The 19,608-nt window shown below is 40.6% G+C and overlaps 2 protein-coding genes across 2 annotated transcripts in view; both read left to right on the forward strand.

The window, feature by feature from the left end:
- LOC134823731 (dyslexia-associated protein KIAA0319-like protein) overlaps nt 1–6,631 on the forward strand; it is a 29,352-nt gene extending 22,721 nt beyond the window's left edge. The window contains exons 20-22 of the mRNA XM_063835265.1: nt 5,060–5,152; nt 5,329–5,470; nt 5,662–6,631. Of these exons, the coding sequence (XP_063691335.1) occupies nt 5,060–5,152; nt 5,329–5,470; nt 5,662–6,079 (653 nt within the window). The 3' untranslated portion in view covers nt 6,080–6,631. The remainder of the gene's footprint in view (nt 1–5,059; nt 5,153–5,328; nt 5,471–5,661) is intronic.
- A 448-nt stretch (nt 6,632–7,079) lies between these two features.
- Nucleotides 7,080–16,575, forward strand: LOC134823732 (glycerol-3-phosphate dehydrogenase, mitochondrial-like). The gene is made up of 17 exons (XM_063835266.1): nt 7,080–7,364; nt 7,630–7,813; nt 8,321–8,459; nt 8,744–8,848; nt 9,064–9,144; nt 9,346–9,476; nt 10,068–10,153; nt 11,124–11,230; nt 11,633–11,668; nt 12,637–12,771; nt 13,083–13,280; nt 13,551–13,682; nt 13,962–14,114; nt 14,392–14,483; nt 15,013–15,100; nt 15,236–15,355; nt 15,560–16,575. The coding sequence occupies exons 1-17, from the start codon at nt 7,094–7,096 to the stop codon at nt 15,728–15,730; spliced, it is 2,229 nt and encodes a 742-aa protein (XP_063691336.1). The 5' UTR covers nt 7,080–7,093; the 3' UTR covers nt 15,731–16,575.
- Nucleotides 16,576–19,608: the final 3,033 nt, after the last annotated feature.

Consider the following 19,608-nt stretch of genomic DNA (forward strand, 5'->3'; position numbering starts at 1 on the left):
CCTAATTACTCAGGAGAGACTGGATAGTCTTACTAGCATCCTCATGGTGCCCTTCAGTAAGTGTACTTACCTTGCTACAGTTTAATTAGGAGACTAATTACTCAGGAGAGACTGGATAGTCTTACTAGCATCCTCATGGTGCCCTTCAGTAAGTGTACTTACCTTGCTACAGTTTAATTAGGAGCCTAATTACTCAGGAGAGACTGGATAGTCTTACTAGCATCCTCATGGTACCCTTCAGTAAGTGTACTTACCTTGCTACAGTTTAATTAGGAGCCTAATTACTCAGGAGAGACTGGATAGTCTTACTAGCATCCTCATGGTGCCCTTCAGTAAGTGTACTTACCTTGCTACAGTTTAATTAGGAGCCTAATTACTCAGGAGAGACTGGATAGTCTTACTAGCATCCTCATGGTGCCCTTCAGTAAGTGTACTTACCTTGCTACAGTTTAATTAGGAGACTAATTACTCAGGAGAGACTGGATAGTCTTACTAGCATCCTCATGGTGCCCTTCAGTAAGTGTACTTACCTTGCTACAGTTTAATTAGGAGCCTAATTACTCAGGAGAGACTGGATAGTCTTACTAGCATCCTCATGGTGCCCTTCAGTAAGTGTACTTACCTTGCTACAGTTTAATTAGGAGCCTAATTACTCAGGAGAGACTGGATAGTCTTACTAGCATCCTCATGGTGCCCTTCAGTAAGTGTACTTACCTTGCTACAGTTTAATTAGGAGACTAATTACTCAGGAGAGACTGGATAGTCTTACTAGCATCCTCATGGTGCCCTTCAGTAAGTGTACTTACCTTGCTACAGTTTAATTAGGAGACTAATTACTCAGGAGAGACTGGATAGTCTTACTAGCATCCTCATGGTGCCCTTCAGTAAGTGTACTTACCTTGCTACAGTTTAATTAGGAGACTAATTACTCAGGAGAGACTGGATAGTCTTACTAGCATCCTCATGGTGCCCTTCAGTAAGTGTACTTACCTTGCTACAGTTTAATTAGGAGCCTAATTACTCAGGAGAGACTGGATAGTCTTACTAGCATCCTCATGGTGCCCTTCAGTAAGTGTGCTTACCTTGCTACAGTTTAATTAGGAGACTAATTACTCAGGAGAGACTGGATAGTCTTACTAGCATCCTCATGGTGCCCTTCAGTAAGTGTACTTACCTTGCTACAGTTTAATTAGGAGCCTAATTACTCAGGAGAGACTGGATAGTCTTACTAGCATCCTCATGGTGCCCTTCAGTAAGTGTGCTTACCTTGCTACAGTTTAGTTAGGAGACTAATTACTCAGGAGAGACTGGATAGTCTTACTTGCATCCTCATGGTACCCTTCAGTAAGTGTACTTACCTTGCTACAGTTTAATTAGGAGACTAATTACTCAGGAGAGACTGGATAGTCTTACTAGCATCCTCATGGTGCCCTTCAGTAAGTGTACTTACCTTGCTACAGTTTAATTAGGAGACTAATTACTCAGGAGAGACTGGATAGTCTTACTAGCATCCTCATGGTGCCCTTCAGTAAGTGTACTTACCTTGCTACAGTTTAATTAGGAGCCTAATTACTCAGGAGAGACTGGATAGTCTTACTAGCATCCTCATGGTGCCCTTCAGTAAGTGTGCTTACCTTGCTACAGTTTAATTAGGAGACTAATTACTCAGGAGAGACTGGATAGTCTTACTAGCATCCTCATGGTGCCCTTCAGTAAGTGTACTTACCTTGCTACAGTTTAATTAGGAGACTAATTACTCAGGAGAGACTGGATAGTCTTACTAGCATCCTCATGGTGCCCTTCAGTAAGTGTACTTACCTTGCTACAGTTTAATTAGGAGCCTTATTACTCAGGAGAGACTGGATAGTCTTACTAGCATCCTCATGGTGCCCTTCAGTAAGTGTACTTACCTTGCTACAGTTTAATTAGGAGCCTAATTACTCAGGAGAGACTGGATAGTCTTACTAGCATCCTCATGGTACCCTTCAGTAAGTGTGCTTACCTTGCTACAGTTTAGTTAGGAGACTAATTACTCAGGAGAGACTGGATAGTCTTACTAGCATCCTCATGGTGCCCTTCAGTAAGTGTACTTACCTTGCTACAGTTTAATTAGGAGCCTAATTACTCAGGAGAGACTGGATAGTCTTACTAGCATCCTCATGGTGCCCTTCAGTAAGTGTGCTTACCTTGCTACAGTTTAGTTAGGAGACTAATTACTCAGGAGAGACTGGATAGTCTTACTAGCATCCTCATGGTGCCCTTCAGTAAGTGTACTTACCTTGCTACAGTTTAATTAGGAGCCTAATTACTCAGGAGAGACTGGATAGTCTTACTAGCATCCTCATGGTACCCTTCAGTAAGTGTGCTTACCTTGCTACAGTTTAGTTAGGAGACTAATTACTCAGGAGAGACTGGATAGTCTTACTAGCATCCTCATGGTGCCCTTCAGTAAGTGTACTTACCTTGCTACAGTTTAATTAGGAGCCTAATTACTCAGGAGAGACTGGATAGTCTTACTAGCATCCTCATGGTACCCTTCAGTAAGTGTGCTTACCTTGCTACAGTTTAGTTAGGAGACTAATTACTCAGGAGAGACTGGATAGTCTTACTAGCATCCTCATGGTGCCCTTCAGTAAGTGTACTTACCTTGCTACAGTTTAATTAGGAGCCTAATTACTCAGGAGAGACTGGATAGTCTTACTAGCATCCTCATGGTACCCTTCAGTAAGTGTGCTTACCTTGCTACAGTTTAGTTAGGAGACTAATTACTCAGGAGAGACTGGATAGTCTTACTAGCATCCTCATGGTGCCCTTCAGTAAGTGTACTTACCTTGCTACAGTTTAATTAGGAGCCTAATTACTCAGGAGAGACTGGATAGTCTTACTAGCATCCTCATGGTGCCCTTCAGTAAGTGTACTTACCTTGCTACAGTTTAATTAGGAGCCTAATTACTCAGGAGAGACTGGATAGTCTTACTAGCATCCTCATGGTGCCCTTCAGTAAGTGTACTTACCTTGCTACAGTTTAATTAGGAGACTAATTACTCAGGAGAGACTGGATAGTCTTACTAGCATCCTCATGGTGCCCTTCAGTAAGTGTACTTACCTTGCTACAGTTTAATTAGGAGACTAATTACTCAGGAGAGACTGGATAGTCTTACTAGCATCCTCATGGTGCCCTTCAGTAAGTGTACTTACCTTGCTACAGTTTAATTAGGAGACTAATTACTCAGGAGAGACTGGATAGTCTTACTAGCATCCTCATGGTGCCCTTCAGTAAGTGTACTTACCTTGCTACAGTTTAATTAGGAGCCTAATTACTCAGGAGAGACTGGATAGTCTTACTAGCATCCTCATGGTACCCTTCAGTAAGTGTGCTTACCTTGCTACAGTTTAGTTAGGAGACTAATTACTCAGGAGAGACTGGATAGTCTTACTAGCATCCTCATGGTGCCCTTCAGTAAGTGTACTTACCTTGCTACAGTTTAATTAGGAGCCTAATTACTCAGGAGAGACTGGATAGTCTTACTAGCATCCTCATGGTGCCCTTCAGTAAGTGTACTTACCTTGCTACAGTTTAATTAGGAGCCTAATTACTCAGGAGAGACTGGATAGTCTTACTAGCATCCTCATGGTACCCTTCAGTAAGTGTGCTTACCTTGCTACAGTTTAGTTAGGAGACTAATTACTCAGGAGAGACTGGATAGTCTTACTAGCATCCTCATGGTGCCCTTCAGTAAGTGTACTTACCTTGCTACAGTTTAATTAGGAGCCTAATTACTCAGGAGAGACTGGATAGTCTTACTAGCATCCTCATGGTGCCCTTCAGTAAGTGTGCTTACCTTGCTACAGTTTAATTAGGAGACTAATTACTCAGGAGAGACTGGATAGTCTTACTAGCATCCTCATGGTGCCCTTCAGTAAGTGTACTTACCTTGCTACAGTTTAATTAGGAGCCTAATTACTCAGGAGAGACTGGATAGTCTTACTAGCATCCTCATGGTGCCCTTCAGTAAGTGTGCTTACCTTGCTACAGTTTAGTTAGGAGACTAATTACTCAGGAGAGACTGGATAGTCTTACTAGCATCCTCATGGTGCCCTTCAGTAAGTGTACTTACCTTGCTACAGTTTAATTAGGAGCCTAATTACTCAGGAGAGACTGGATAGTCTTACTAGCATCCTCATGGTGCCCTTCAGTAAGTGTGCTTACCTTGCTACAGTTTAATTAGGAGACTAATTACTCAGGAGAGACTGGATAGTCTTACTAGCATCCTCATGGTGCCCTTCAGTAAGTGTACTTACCTTGCTACAGTTTAATTAGGAGACTATTTACTCAGGAGAGACTGGATAGTCTTACTAGCATCCTCATGGTGCCCTTCAGTAAGTGTACTTACCTTGCTACAGTTTAATTAGGAGACTAATTACTCAGGAGAGACTGGATAGTCTTACTAGCATCCTCATGGTGCCCTTCAGTAAGTGTACTTACCTTGCTACAGTTTAATTAGGAGCCTAATTACTCAGGAGAGACTGGATAGTCTTACTAGCATCCTCATGGTGCCCTTCAGTAAGTGTGCTTACCTTGCTACAGTTTAATTAGGAGACTAATTACTCAGGAGAGACTGGATAGTCTTACTAGCATCCTCATGGTGCCCTTCAGTAAGTGTACTTACCTTGCTACAGTTTAATTAGGAGACTATTTACTCAGGAGAGACTGGATAGTCTTACTAGCATCCTCATGGTGCCCTTCAGTAAGTGTGCTTACCTTGCTACAGTTTAATTAGGAGACTAATTACTCAGGAGAGACTGGATAGTCTTACTATCATCCTCATGGTACCTTTCAGTAAGTGTGCTTTTAACTTATCGCACCTTGCTACACTTTAATTGCGGGCACTCAGACCTACGGAAAATGTGTTTACATCTCAAAATGCTATTCCTTAGATTTACAGATTTTTAATTACAATCTGTGAAGGAGCCTAATTAGGAGCCTAATTATGAGCCTAATTAAGAGCATAATTAGGAGTCTAATTAGGAGCCTAATAAAGATCACGTCCCTCACTAGGTGATGGAAAAGAGAGGTCAGTTGTGAGAAAGTGGGAACTGGTTACTATCGGAATCAGGACTATCAACAACCAAGTTGTCGTCTACTTCTACGGTTCGTCTTTAATTCTCGTGGATAGTATTTGAGTCGGTTACAGTAATTCTGTTATATTTTAACTACCGGACCACGATATATGACCTAATATGGTAATAATATGGTAATATGACTGCTAGTTAGCTCTTAAAAGAGCAGTTCTCTAAAATGAAGATGATAACCCCCCTCTCCCTCAGGTAAGAATGATAAGGGTGAAATACTCCCAGGAGCTCCCTTAGTGAAACATCTCAGAGATACCGTGTATGGACGGTTGCTAGGATTCGAGTTTGATGTGATAGACACGAGCACGTGCAGTAATGACTGCAGTGGTCACGGCACGTAAGTGATCTCCTGTATAATTTTCAGTTTTATTAAATTTAATTAAAATACGATAGTACCCTCCCCGTGTATGTGGACATAACTCTTAATGGAACATTCTGTATCTAAAACGATCATAGTTTTTATCATCGTACAGGAAAAAATAAATTTTGAAGATTTTAGTACGATAACCTTGATAACCCTCTCCACAGCTGTTCCGATGCTACCCGTCTTTGCACGTGCGACAAGTTCTGGATAGAAAACTTCTTCCGCGCGTCCGCCGGACGGCAATTCAGCAACTGTGAGTGGAGCAAGATCTACTTCGGGCTGATCGTCTCACTGCTGATCATAGTGTGCTTCATTATTGTTTACATCGTGTGGTATGTGTGGTCTCTGAGGAACGATCAGCTGAGAAGGAGGAAGAAGTATAAGCAGTTGGAGGAGGAAACAGGGAGGGGCGTGAACTTTAATAGTGGTAGCTCTGATGAGGATGAGTTCTTTAAGATGAAAGCGAGGAAGAAATCCCCTTCTCACAGTTTGAAGCCAAAGGCTAATGGTTTCAAGCCGGCTAATGTTCTCAGTAACATTAATGCTGTTAAACCAAATGACAAGTCCGATAAAAGGAAGTAATTTTGGTTTTTTTTGTCTTTTTAAAATCTTTTTATTGTGATTTTTGGGGGTTTTTCAGATATGAGTTAACGAATGATAATACCAGATCAGATTGCGTTTGATTTTAAATTCCATTGCCAGTCGATTAATATGTTGATTATATAATAAAATCTTTCGATAAGTTTTAGTGTTACCACTTTCTTTCAATTTATTCAGCAGAACTAGACAGAATACAGAATAAATGATAAGTTTTTCTTTTGTTCTACCATTTTTAAGATTATGATTTTATGTCATCTATCAGTAGTCATGGTTACTAATAGTGTTACCATGACAACACTGCCATATTATCAATTCTTTTATGAACCTGGTACGACAAAAGATAAACTTTTTTTTGTAAACATGTTTTAAAATTCTTAAAGCCGGTTTTCTAAATGATTTTAAAGCAACTTTTTGGGTTTGATCATCATTACATTTGTGTATTTGTATAGTATTTAAGGAATGAGTAAATGATAATTTAATACTCCTTCATAAATCTCGCTACTTTCTGTAGATCGGAATGTTACAATTTCAACGAAAACCAAAGTTGTTGTTATTTCCTAATATCCATCCTGCCTGAATACTAATAATTTATGACAATTCAATATTAAATTATCTTAGTTCCACCTTGGTTCCACCCCGACACCACGTGTCCCACTAACTCATATCTCACTGTAGGATAAGGTAACATTACACACTACTAACTCATATCTCACTGTAGGATGAGGTAACATTACACATTACTAACTCATATCTCACTGTAGGATGAGGTAACATTACACATGACTAACTCATATCTCACTGTAGGATGAGGTAACATTACACATTACTAACTCATATCTCACTGTAGGATGAGGTAACATTACACATTACTAACTCATATCTCACTGTAGGATGAGGTAACATTACACATTACTAACTCATATCTCACTGTAGGATGAGGTAACATTACACATTACTAACTCATATATCTCACTGTAGGATGAGGTAGGATAAGCCATGAAGAGGGCCCTAATAGCCGGAGCAATAGGGCTGGCCGGGGGTGTAACGGTCTACAAGTGGGACAACCCCTACCAAACAAAAGCTAAAGTTAGAGACGTGGTATCATTCCCTCCCGTACCTAACAGAACACAACAGTTATCTCGTCTTAAGACTGAAGAGTTTGATGTGTTGGTGATAGGAGGGGGCGCAACCGGGGCCGGCTGTGTCTTGGACGCCCAAACTCGGGGACTTAGCGCTGCGCTAGTCGAGCGAGGCGATTTTAGTTCAGGTAAGTTATGATATTTGTAATTGTATAAATATCATTTCAGTTTTCTGATTTATATGTGGTATCCGACGGTACTAGATTTAAGATTTGGGAGATCTTGAAGTTGTACCACATTTTAAATGAGATGTATTACGCTGTAAGTCCAACTTAATATCATGATGCCATGAAAAAAGATAGTTCTACCTTCAGAGCCATTCCTCTAATACCAACCCCCTTATAAAAGTAGTTACAATTAAACTAAAAGCCTCTCAACTGACGTACCGATCAGGAACGAGCAGTCGGAGCACTAAACTAATACACGGGGGTATCAGATACCTGCAGAATGCCATCTTCCACCTGGACAAGGAGCAGTGGGATTTGGTGTGTGAGGCTTTGTCCGAGAGGAAGAACCTTCTAGACTCAGCTCCCCACCTCAGTGCAGCTCTCCCTATCATGATACCTGTCTATCAGTGGTAAGCTTGTTTTCCTCTTACTTTATAGAATAACACGTTATTGTGGTTCTTTTTTTGAATCGTGTGCGGAGGAATCTTTGTTTGCCGTTAATTAATTAATATTTACAATTTGAGAATCCTACATATTGGTCCTCGTCAGCATTATAAGATACTTGCCCTATCTTTCACCATTTTTTTGGGAAAAAAGAAAACATGATGATCCCTCGGGACCAGCGCCGCTTTGTTCGGGACCATCGCCGCTTTGTTCGGGACCAGCGCCGCTTTGTCCGGGACCAGCGCCGCTTTGTTCGGGACCAGCGCCGCTTTGTTCGGGACCAGTGCCGCTTTGTTCGGGACCAGCGCCGCTTTGTTCGGGACCAGCGTCGCTTTGTTCGGGACCAGCGCCGCTTTGTTGCTATGATTGTTTTATTTGTTAGTTATATCTTGATATAAGTATCAATTAATATTACGTTTTAATTAAGTATAAATTAATATAATCAGTATTAATTAACATACGCATTTGATCAGGTGGAAGTTACCTTATTATTACGCGGGCACACTGCTCTACGATCTAGTTTCCTGGGGAGAAAGGTTGAAGTGGAGTCGTGTCATTTCCAAACAGACCACACTAGAGGAGTTCCCAATGCTCAGAGACAAAAACCTAAAGGTTTGTAGACTCCTAATTACACTCACCGCTAACAATATCACCTGACGCGCGCAGTCAGGAATGACGAAAATGTATGGCACTGCAGTCTCCGTGAGACATCTTTTATTATGGATGTTATTTTGCGTATTTCTCCTGTTGCTAATGGATAAATAAACGAGAAACCCCAGTTTAATGAAAGGCTGCAGCATTTTATCATTGTTATTATTTCATTCTAGTTAGTTGATAAAAAATGCTATTAAAGTATCCCCTAATTGGTTGATTAAAATTGTATCTATTGTTGCTAGGGAGCGGTGGTTTACTATGATGGACAGCAGAATGACGCCCGGATGAATGTCATGCTTGTTTTATCAGCTGTTCGAGAGGGTGCTGCTGCCTCTAATTATATCCAGGTACACAGTACACACGCTTTTGCTTTTATAATTTAGTGATCAAGTTATTAATTAAATAGTCAATTGATCCCGTATCAAACTATTACAGATGTTTTTATACTGTATTAAACGCCAAATGTTGCATCTTTGAGTTTGACAACAATTCGCCGTGAAAAAACGGTGTTTCTAACCTTATTTACATATATATTATATTTAACTTTACTTTTGTGGTACAGGTTGTTGAGATATTACACAACGAAGAGGGCAGGATACGGGGTGCTTTATGTAGAGACTCTAACACTGGGGAACCATTTGAGGTAATCTTATAACTCAGCGAGTCATTATCATCACATTTAATGATTTAATGTTAGGTACCGTTTACATATTATTATTTGAGTCGAATTTAAGCCACTTTACCCATAGGCCATAACTGATGTGTAGAAAGTACACCAGCGTTAGTTTTGCTAACGCTGGTGTACTTTCTTCTAGTCTTCAGAGCATTGATTACGATATTTCAGGTAAAAGCTAAGAGTATAATAAACGCGACAGGTCCCTTCACGGACTCTATAAGAAAGATGGATAACGTAGAATCGGAGAGCATATGCTCCCCAAGTACCGGTGTACACATTGTTCTTCCTGGATACTTCAGGTATAGTTCAGGTATTCTTCAGGTATACTTCAGGTATACTTCAGGTATACTTCAGGTATTCTTCAGGTATACTTCAGGTATACTTCAGGTATACTTCAGGTATAGTTCAGGTATACTTCAGGTATACTTCAGGTATACTTCAGGTATACTTCAGGTATACTTCAGGTATACTTCAGGTATAGTTCAGGTATACTTCAGGTATACTTCAGGTATACTTCAGGTATTCTTCAGGTATACTTCAGGTATACTTCAGGTATACTTCAGGTATACTTCAGGTATAGTTCAGGTATACTTCAGGTATAGTTCAGGTATACTTCAGGTATTCTTCAGGTATACTTCAGGTATACTTCAGGTATACTTCAGGTATACTTCAGGTATACTTCAGGTATAGTTCAGGTATACTTCAGGTATAGTTCAGGTATAGTTCAGGTATAGTTCAGGTATAGTTCAGGTATACTTCAGGTATAGTTCAGGTATAGTTCAGGTATAGTTCACCTCACATTGTTAAGACAGTATTTTTGAGCACAAAGTTTACTTTCTTGTTATCTAATGAAATTCCCCAAATACCTCAACTCTGTTTATCCCTCTCAGTCCGACGAACATGGGATTGTTAGACCCAGAAACATCCGACGGGAGGATCATATTCTTTCTACCCTGGGAAAGGTACACCATAGCAGGTTACTCTCTCATTACGCTTAAGTCATACACATTTTGTATTTAGGTAACAGATTACCATTTTATTTATCTAGAAGTATGGAGCACATATATCAGTTGTGGCGACAACGTGATAACTTACGCCCACGTGATAACTTACTCCCACGTGATAACTTACTCCCACGTGATAACTTACTCCCACAGTCCCACGTAATAACTTACGCCCACGTGATAACTTACTCCCACGTGATAACTTACTCCCACGTGATAACTTACGCCCACGTGATAACTTACTCCCACGTGATAACTTACGCCCACGTGATAACCTACTCCCACGTGATAACTTACGCCCACGTGATAACTTACGCCCACGTGATAACTTACGCCCACGTGATAACTAACTCCCACGTGATAACTTACTCCCACGTGATAACTTACGCCCACGTATTAACTTACTCCCACGTGATAACTTACGCCCACGTGATAACCTACTCCCACGTGATAACTTACGCCCACGTGATAACTTACGCCCACGTGATAACTTACGCCCACGTGATAACTTACTCCCACGTGACAACTTACGCCCACGTGTCAACTTACGCCCACGTGATAACTTACTCCAACGTGATAACTTACTCCCACGTGATAACTTACGCCCACGTGATAACTTACGCCCACGTGATAACCTACTCCCACGTGATAACTTACTCCCACGTGATAACTTACGACCACGTGATAACTAACTCCCACGTGATAACTTACGCCCACGTGTCAACTTACGCCCACGTGATAACTTCCTCCCACGTGATAACCTACTCCCACGTGATAACTTACGCCCACGTGATAACTTACGCCCACGTGATAACTAACTCCCACGTGATAACTTACTCCCACGTGATAACTTACTCCCACGTGATAACTAACTCCCACGTGATAACTTACTCCCACGTGATAACTTACGCCCACGTGATAACTTACGCCCACGTGCACCAGGTACGACTGACACCCCCTGTGAACCACACGCCCGACCAGAGGCAACTGAGAGGGAAATACAGTTCATCCTGGACGAGATAGACAGTTACTTCGACTGTAATGTCAAGGTAAGGAAGAGATTGAGGTTAACAGATAGACAGTTACTTCGACTGTAATGTCAAGGTAAGGAAGAGATTGAGGTTAACAGATAGACAGTTACTTCGACTGTAATGTCAAGGTAAGGAAGAGAGTGAGGTTAACAGGTGCATCTCGTGTTTTAACGGCCGTGTCAATATTAAATAGTTGAAGCGCGTTGTCGCTATGGCGACTATGTAGCAGCACCCCAGAAATATCAAGCAGCCAGGTATAGTAGTAAGCTAATCTCTGTAAACACGAGATAGCAGCCAGGTAACCTCTCTAAACACTTAAACTCGTGTTGCAGATAAGAAGAGGAGACGTGCTGGCAGCCTGGTCCGGTATCAGACCAGGCTGCCAGGTAACCTCTCTAAACACTTAAACTCGTGTTGCAGATAAGAAGAGGAGACGTGCTGGCAGCCTGGTCCGGTATCAGACCAGGCTGCCAGGTAACCTCTCTAAACACTTAAAATCGTGTTGCAGATAAGTAAGGAGACTGATGGCAGCCTGGTCCCGAGTAATCAGACCAGCTGCCCGGTAACCTTCCTATAACACTGAACTCGTGTTGCAGAATAAGAAAGGTGACGTTCTGGCAGCCTGGTCCGGTATCAGACCAGGCAGCCAGGTAATCTCTCTAAACACTTAAACTCGTGTTGCAGATAAGAAGAGGAGAACGTGCTGGCAGCCTTGTCCTTATCAGACCAGCTGCCAGGTAAGCCTCCTTAAACACTTAAACTCCAGTTGTAGATAGAAGAGGAGGACGGCTGGCAGCCTGGTCCGTATCAGACCAGGGCCTGCCAGTAACCTGTCTAAACACTTAAACTCGTGTTGCAATAAGAAGAGGAGACGTGCTGGCAGCCTGTCCGGTATCAGAACCAGGCAGCCAGGTAACCTCTCTAAACACTTAAACTCGTGTTGCAGATAAGAAGAGGAGACGTGCTGGCACCTGGTCCGGTATCAGACCAGCTGCCAGGTAACCTCATCTAAACACTTTAAACCTGTGCAGATAAGAAAGGAGACGTGCTTGCAGCCTTGGTCCGGGTATCAGACCAGGCTCCAGGTAAACCTCTCTAAACACCTTAAACTCGTGTTGCAGATAAGAAAGGAGACGTTCTGGCAGCCTGGTCCGGTATCAGACCAGGCTGCCTGTAACCTCCTAAACACTTAAACTGCTGTTGCAGATAAGAAGAGGAGACGGCAGGCAGCCTGGTCCGGTATCAGACCAGGCTGCCAGGTAACCTCTCTAAGACACTTACAAACTCCTGTTTAGTAGATAAGAAGAGAGGACGTGCCTTGGGGCAGCCTGGTCCGGTATCAGACCAGCTGCCAGTTAACCTCTCTAAACCTTAAACTCGTGTTGCTGATAAGAAGAGTAGCGTGCTGGCAGCTGGTTCCGGTAATCAGACCACTAGTCCGGGATCCTAACGCTAAGAACTCAGCTGCACTCTCCAGGAACCACGTTATAGAGACTAGTGAGAGTGGTATGGTAACTATTGCAGGCGGCAAGTGGACTACGTACAGAAAGATGGCAGAGGTTAATTATAGTGCCCCCCCTCACCCCCCGCTAGTGGCTGTGAAATATTTCATTTATGGTTACAATTTGAAGGGCAACTTAAAATTAATCCTGTTCTTACAAAACTGCAGGATCGTAATATTCTATCCGAGTAAACTCCCGAACAAACTTGTAGCGCGATGGGCCGCGCCGCTCATCCGATAATGCTTCTCGCAACCACAGATCGGCGAGATGCGAAGGATTGACATCGTGAATCATGGAACAAACATCTTACTCACTTATCTTACAGCACAATTCTCGATGATTAACTGATACTAACTGTATCACGTCAGGATGCAGTAACTGCAGTGACTAAAGAGCACGGGTTCTCACACGCCACCCCCTGCAACACTAGCGGTGTTCTTGTGGAGGGAGCTGACAATTACCACCACAACTTTTCTATCGAGCTCTGTCAGAGATACGGTTTGACAGCGAGGTCAGTTTTCATCATATTTTATAGTGGATCGTTCACTGATCCCAGCTCATTCATTGTACCGTTATACTCTATTTTAAATGATTATAACTTGCATTATATTTGTCAACTTGTATGACCCGCCGCGCACGAGTGCGCGGCTCCCCCTGTATCGTAGAAACTCTACAGTGAAACTCTATAGTGAAGCGACAGTGGGGGTCACCACGTGATACAACATTATATCAGTAATGTTCCCCTAGAGTTTATAATTGTTAAATAACTGACCGGAATATTATGTGAAACTAAGGAGGTCTTGTTTTATTGCAACTCTGACATATATTTGATGTAGGTTGCAGAACATTTAGCCCACAACTACGGGACCCAAGCACATGAGTTAGCTAAGATGGTCCAACTAACGGGGAAGAGATGGCCGCTTGTTGGGAAACGCCTTGTCGCTGACATGCCCTTCATTGAGACCGAGGTTGGGAAAACAAACTTGCTGTTCCGTGATTTACAGTTTCAGTTTGAATTAAATGTTCTTCATCCAGCCTTCAAATAGTTTCGATTAAGTCAAGAGTATGGTTGCTCAGACCCGCCACCGTTTTAAAATTGATTCGGGAAAAAACACAATGTAAAATCTATTTCGGTTTTGATATTGAATTGGAATTTCATAGCTCAAACCCGGCATCGTTTTCCATTTCAATATTGAATTGGCAAAAAAAAAACCAGGATCCTTAAATAACATGACACTTTACAACAGGATCCTTTAGTTATTAAACTTTATAAAACCAGCGATTTAACAGGTAAATACGCAGTTCAGTACGAGTACGCTTGTCATGTCAAGGACTTCATTGCGCGGCGCACCAGACTAGCATTCCTGAACGTGCAGGCTACCAGAGAGTGCCTTCCAAGGGTTCGTTCCAAATATTATATTTTTACCTATAGTTTACCTAGATTCCAAATATTTACCTGGGGACCTCAGGTTTTTCTGTTCATAAGCTGATTGTTGAAGATGCATTAATCTGAATATTAGATCTGATATTTTTAATTATTTGATAATGATTATTTGATAATAGTTATTTATTGATTATTTATCAGCTATCAATGTTGCAACGTAAGATTCACACATTTCGTGCGCCAGTATTGTCGAAAATAGCTTATTCCGTATGTTGATAAAGTACACTCTCTAGGTAGCTGAGTTAATGGCTGTAGAGTTAGGTTGGAATGAAGAGACATTGGAGGCGGAAATCAAAGACGCCGAAGCACTCATTGCTTCCATGGGGTTTGTCATTTTACTCTTTTATTTTTACTCTTATTTTATATTTTAATGCATATAAAGAATCTAATTAAGAACTATTGAAATAGCATACAAATATTCTCTGACAGTGGTAAGTTAACGAGTTCATAAATTGAAATGAGAGAGAGACCTATCGAACTTTAAATTTTAACGAAATAATGGATCGTTCACATATTGCGTAAGCCGAATATTGGGTCATTTTGGGACAATTCTCTGAGCGAATAACTGTGTTTAATTTTTCAGCAGAAAGCCCGTCCTCCGGACACTTTAAATTTATTTATACCTCATTCTGCCCTTTTCTCTTCCTACTTGTTAGTCAACTCTCTTCTTACTCTTTATTCCTCTCTCTCAGTGAAATAATAAAATATCGATAATTGGTCAATGAAACACTTTATTTTGTTCAACACTTCTCAAAATTGCTTCTAACTCTGAGTTAACATTACCGGTCCGCTCTATATTTTATAGTAATATTTAATTATGTTGGATGAAGTATGTGAATAATAAAATGCAACAGCTGCAATTTCAGATTCAAATTAGGGTCAGAAGGAGCTCCTCAGGAGAAATTAAAGCTTTCTATCTCAGAATACAATGAGTATCTCAAGGTATTTTTATTTTGTCCCGTTAAAAATGCACTTATTTTAGTTGATTCCTGTTCTCAAGATTTGAAGCAGCTTAGGAAGTAAAAACGAGTGGTCGTAATGCCGTCAAGACTAACAGCTTATAAAAAGTATTTGCAGGCGTTTGAGGAACTGGACAAGGACAAAACTGGTGTACTGAGGCCAGCAGAGCTGTTTGAAGCTTGCCAGAACCTAGGAGTGGAGCTGTCCATACAGGACGCTATAAACATTGTCAATGAGGTACACAGCCTGCTAATAGTTATGTGAAGGGAAAGGGGGCGCTGTGGGCACATGATGTTACGTTAAATTGTTATGTAAGCAACATTTTTCCATCCACCAATTTATAAAAGTAAAGTATGGTTGCGAATCAAAGGCAGTGTCGTGGGGGATGGTTGTGTCGTAGGTTGATTTGCACAACCAATTCTCATTGTCTCTCTGTTGCAGGTAGATACGAACAGGAATGGGGTAATAGACTTGGAGGAGTTTCTGATAATCATGGCGGGCGGGGCTACAGAGAGAATTGTAGACAACAGACTTCAGAGACTGGTGGAACTTCACATTAAGGAGGAAAGGACTGAGAGAATCCCCACTCAGCGCAGTGGTGGTGGGGTATAGTGGTGTTATATGTGCCACCTTATCGGACCTTACTTGACCGGACATTGAGTAAAAGGCGGTGATACACTAGGGCCTCTAGCGTCCAATTAATTTCCGTTCAAATAAAGTCCGATAGGGTACTGATTTATAGTGTATAGCGGAAGGGATAGTTGACTTAGTAAACCAGATTTGTTTGAAAGCGTCAACATTCAAATTACATCTTTTAGGGTAGAAGTACATTTTCTTTTATTTTTGACTTTGGGCGTATTGATAGGAGACTGTTGGATTACAAAAGCTTATCTAATTTTAACTTATCTATAGCAGGTATTAATTCATCCATTCTAGGAGTCACGGTTTATTAATGATGGGAGGCTCTAAAATAATAAATCTATATTTTGTAAAACTACAAATGTCATTTCATAATATCTCATCCTCATAATTTATTTATATGGTTATTAAACACTATTAGTATTTCCAACTTTGTAATAAATATGCAATGCATAATTATTTATAATGATATATATGGTATAATTTTACAGTATTATTTACAATCTTACTATAAATTTGTATTTGTAGACTGCTTAATAAGTTGACATTGTGTAAAATATGTAAATATTATGTAAATGGTCGTGATTTTGGATTTAATAGGTTTACAAGGTTTACAAGGTTTACAAATATAGATCTATATATTACAGTATAATAACGTTAGATCGGCGTTGCTAAAATAAATTCAAATTCCGTAATCCAAATGGGAGATAAAACCATTACCAAAATGTCGTGGTGTCACTCTGAAGCCAGAGTCGAGTGCAAATCGATCAAGATAGAAGCTACCAAAAAGAGCGAGAAAAGCACGCAAACCCTAGCAGGAAAACAACATCAAAGTGAAGTGGGAAAAATAAAGATGCTTGATGTGTGATTGTGTAGTCGACGATGTGATTGTGTTGGAGTGGAGTGCAAATGTAAAGTGCAGATGAAGGTGATGCGGTGGAAAGGTGATGTTTCGTACTGTGATACTAGTGTTTGTGTTTCTTCTTCGCAGGAAATCGTGTTCTGCATAGCTGAGCGACGAACTTGGTGAATTCCACTATATGTTCCGGGAGAAAGAGGCTCTTCATGTCATGAAATAGCAAGGACTTTGTGGGCTCCTTCATGTTAGTCCTACTGGAATGGTACCTGGGACATGTTCTAAGGAAGTGTTCTTCATCTTCTATGATCGGGTCGACACCTGGAAGGTTAAGGAGGAGCTCCATCACGGGCTTCTCGCTGCAGAATTCACAGATTCTATAATGACGACTACCAGTTATATATGACATAATGTCATATTAAATCCGAAATCACAACCATTTTATAATCGAAAATTGCGAAATGTATAAAAAATTACATTGTATTTGTAATTTCCTATCATTATTGTAGTATTGATCTTATAAGTTTCTGTATTTTGTTTTCTCCGAAAATAGCGTGTTATCAATGGTTCACAAATATAATTACCGGGAAGAGTTCTGGGTTGGAGATAATACCCGTACATTACATGTCACGTGTCATATAACACACGTACATTACATGTCACGTGTCATATAACACACTTACATCACATGTCACGTGTCTTATAACACACGTACATCAAAAACTGATATCTGACGATTTCTTACCGGTAGGACTAGGACATTCTTATGATTTTCCTTTCACAAAGGTTTTCCGGATATTCAGCTTCCAGTACCTCGGAAGTGACTGGTGACCGACGCGACAAATTCAACCAATCTGACCCAGTTCCCGCACGTAAGGGCGCACAATCAGATTAATTGGGTACCCAATCAGACTAATCACAAAACGAAACTTCATCCAGGCTAATGCTATATAAAAACTGTAGTCTGCACCCAAATACGACAACTTGGATGGTGGTCACAGTATCGAATCATGGTTGTCTTTAGCAAGTACATCGACGGACAGAGAGGAACTCAAATCCCTCTTGAATGTTAACAAGGTAAACTCATTGGGTTTATAATCATTTTCCCAAGTTAAGCTACCCAGTACCCTGTCTGAAAAAGTCAAAATTGGACAAAGTTGTCCGGTAGCCATCGTGACTTTTGTCACTAGTACTTGTTCCCCCCCTAGTCTAGGGAGTAGCTAAGGAGCCATTGGATTTATGCGATCTCCTCGGTCGACTCAGCCGAATGATAGGAAACTTGATTGAGGGTTAAATGAGGGGGGTACCTGTTAAATGTTCAAAAAACTTGATAGCGCCATCGACCGTAAGACACGCGCGCTGACCATTGAATGTTTTTAGCTCGTATTTCGGCCAGCACATTATTTCGGAAACAATCAAAAAGTTATAATACTTCCCATATAACAATTTTGTTGAAATTTGGTCAGCTTACGTAAACACCTTTGTTCTACTAAACCTAAATTTGTTTTAGCAATTTCGATGGTCACAATTTGAGTTATCAACGAATTTATACCTATTTTGTCATTTTTAGATCTCTTAATCAAGGCCAATTTCTCCCAACGAATTTAGTTTCGGTAGTTAAGTATGATTAAAAGGTTCTAACAAATTTTCAGCATGATTCATGTTCAGGAACCGAAGATATGACAGAATAATACGACAAAAATCAACGAATTTCGTCAAATTACGCGACTTTTATTACCGAGTAACATATGTTACTCTTCTAAATTTCTTCGAAGTAGCGCGCGCCGAATTTCTTCTCGAAATAGTAGCGCGCGCCGGGCCTGATTATTAACAATGGTCAAGACTTTTACACCTAATTTTGCTCCAAAAGCCGCGCACCATCAAATATGGCACCTAGGCGAAACTCACTGACCATTCCAAAAAGGTATAACAAATTTGGTACTGTGATTGTGAAAATTCTCACAGTCTCTAGAAAACAATGGTACAAAAATTTTGAAAATCCGAGCAAGTTTATTTTTATCGTGCACTGATCCGGCCTACCTTCAGTGCATAATGTAAACATATTACTATAGTATTTGCAGTTATGACATAGCACAAAATATGTAGAAGTTAGAAAACCCTTACCTGCGGGGATCGACCCGCCCAGGCTATAAATATAATATTCATAATATTAATTGAGATTCGGTGGAATGACAGGCTGAGCGCAGCCCAGTTTAAAGAAAACCCGTTCGATTTAAGTTTAACTATCGCAGATAGCTGATGGTGCGGTATTAATAATAACTTTTTAATGAGCTATATCGATGATACGGACTTGTTCAATTCGAAACTGCCTGTTAAGTCCCTTAATCTTTTTAATTTTTTCCGTTCACCCTTTTGTAAAAAGGCAATAGTGAAAGGTTAAGAATGGACGTTTTTGCAGAAAAACGTGGATTTTAGAGATTGCAGTAGGTAGATCTGAACATGTCGGCAGTCCTTCCTTCCTTCCGTTAGTTACCATGTCAACTAGAACTAGCGTTCAGTGCTTGCGCGAGATGTGATGTATATACTATATAGCTAGCCTGTCAATGAAATGCGCGACGCGAGTGTATTTTATAATGTATACTTTGTAATGTATATTATTAGGTTATAAGCCTAATTTGTACGTGGCATGCGTAGTATAGTGTACTGATGTGTATCAAATTCAATATCATTATGACATTATTATGGAGTGAGCTGATTGGAGCCTATCACAATGCTGGCAAGCATAACCGTTGCCCTTATATTCACAACACTATTTACCCCCTATACTATTATATCCCCTTTATTGTTTTCCAGGCATTAAGACTCATCGAAAGTAGTTCAGCAGGTATATTTAAGTTCAAAACATTCTAATTCAATGTTAAAGATGACAGGAATAAGAAATAGTTATGTGGAGGTTTTTAAGAAATTTGCTTAAAAACCATGTTAAAATTGAGTTAGAGATCTGAAACTTTGCAGGGCGTCTAGACCTTGTCCA

The sequence above is a fragment of the Bolinopsis microptera genome, chromosome 11, assembly GCF_026151205.1.
Source record: "Bolinopsis microptera isolate Bmic1 chromosome 11, MBARI_Bmic_1.0, whole genome shotgun sequence".
NCBI lineage: Eukaryota > Metazoa > Ctenophora > Tentaculata > Lobata > Bolinopsidae > Bolinopsis > Bolinopsis microptera.

Coding starts and splice junctions, on each gene's coding strand:
- LOC134823732 (XM_063835266.1), top strand. CDS start 7,094: ATGAAGAGGGCCCTAATAGCCGGAGCAATAGGGCTGGCCGGGGGTGTA. Junction 11,231..11,632: donor ACTTCGACTGTAATGTCAAG/GTAAGGAAGAGA, acceptor CTCGTGTTGCAG/ATAAGAAGAGGAGACGTGCT. Junction 11,669..12,636: donor TGCTGGCAGCCTGGTCCGGT/ATCAGACCAGGC, acceptor CTGGTTCCGGTA/ATCAGACCACTAGTCCGGGA.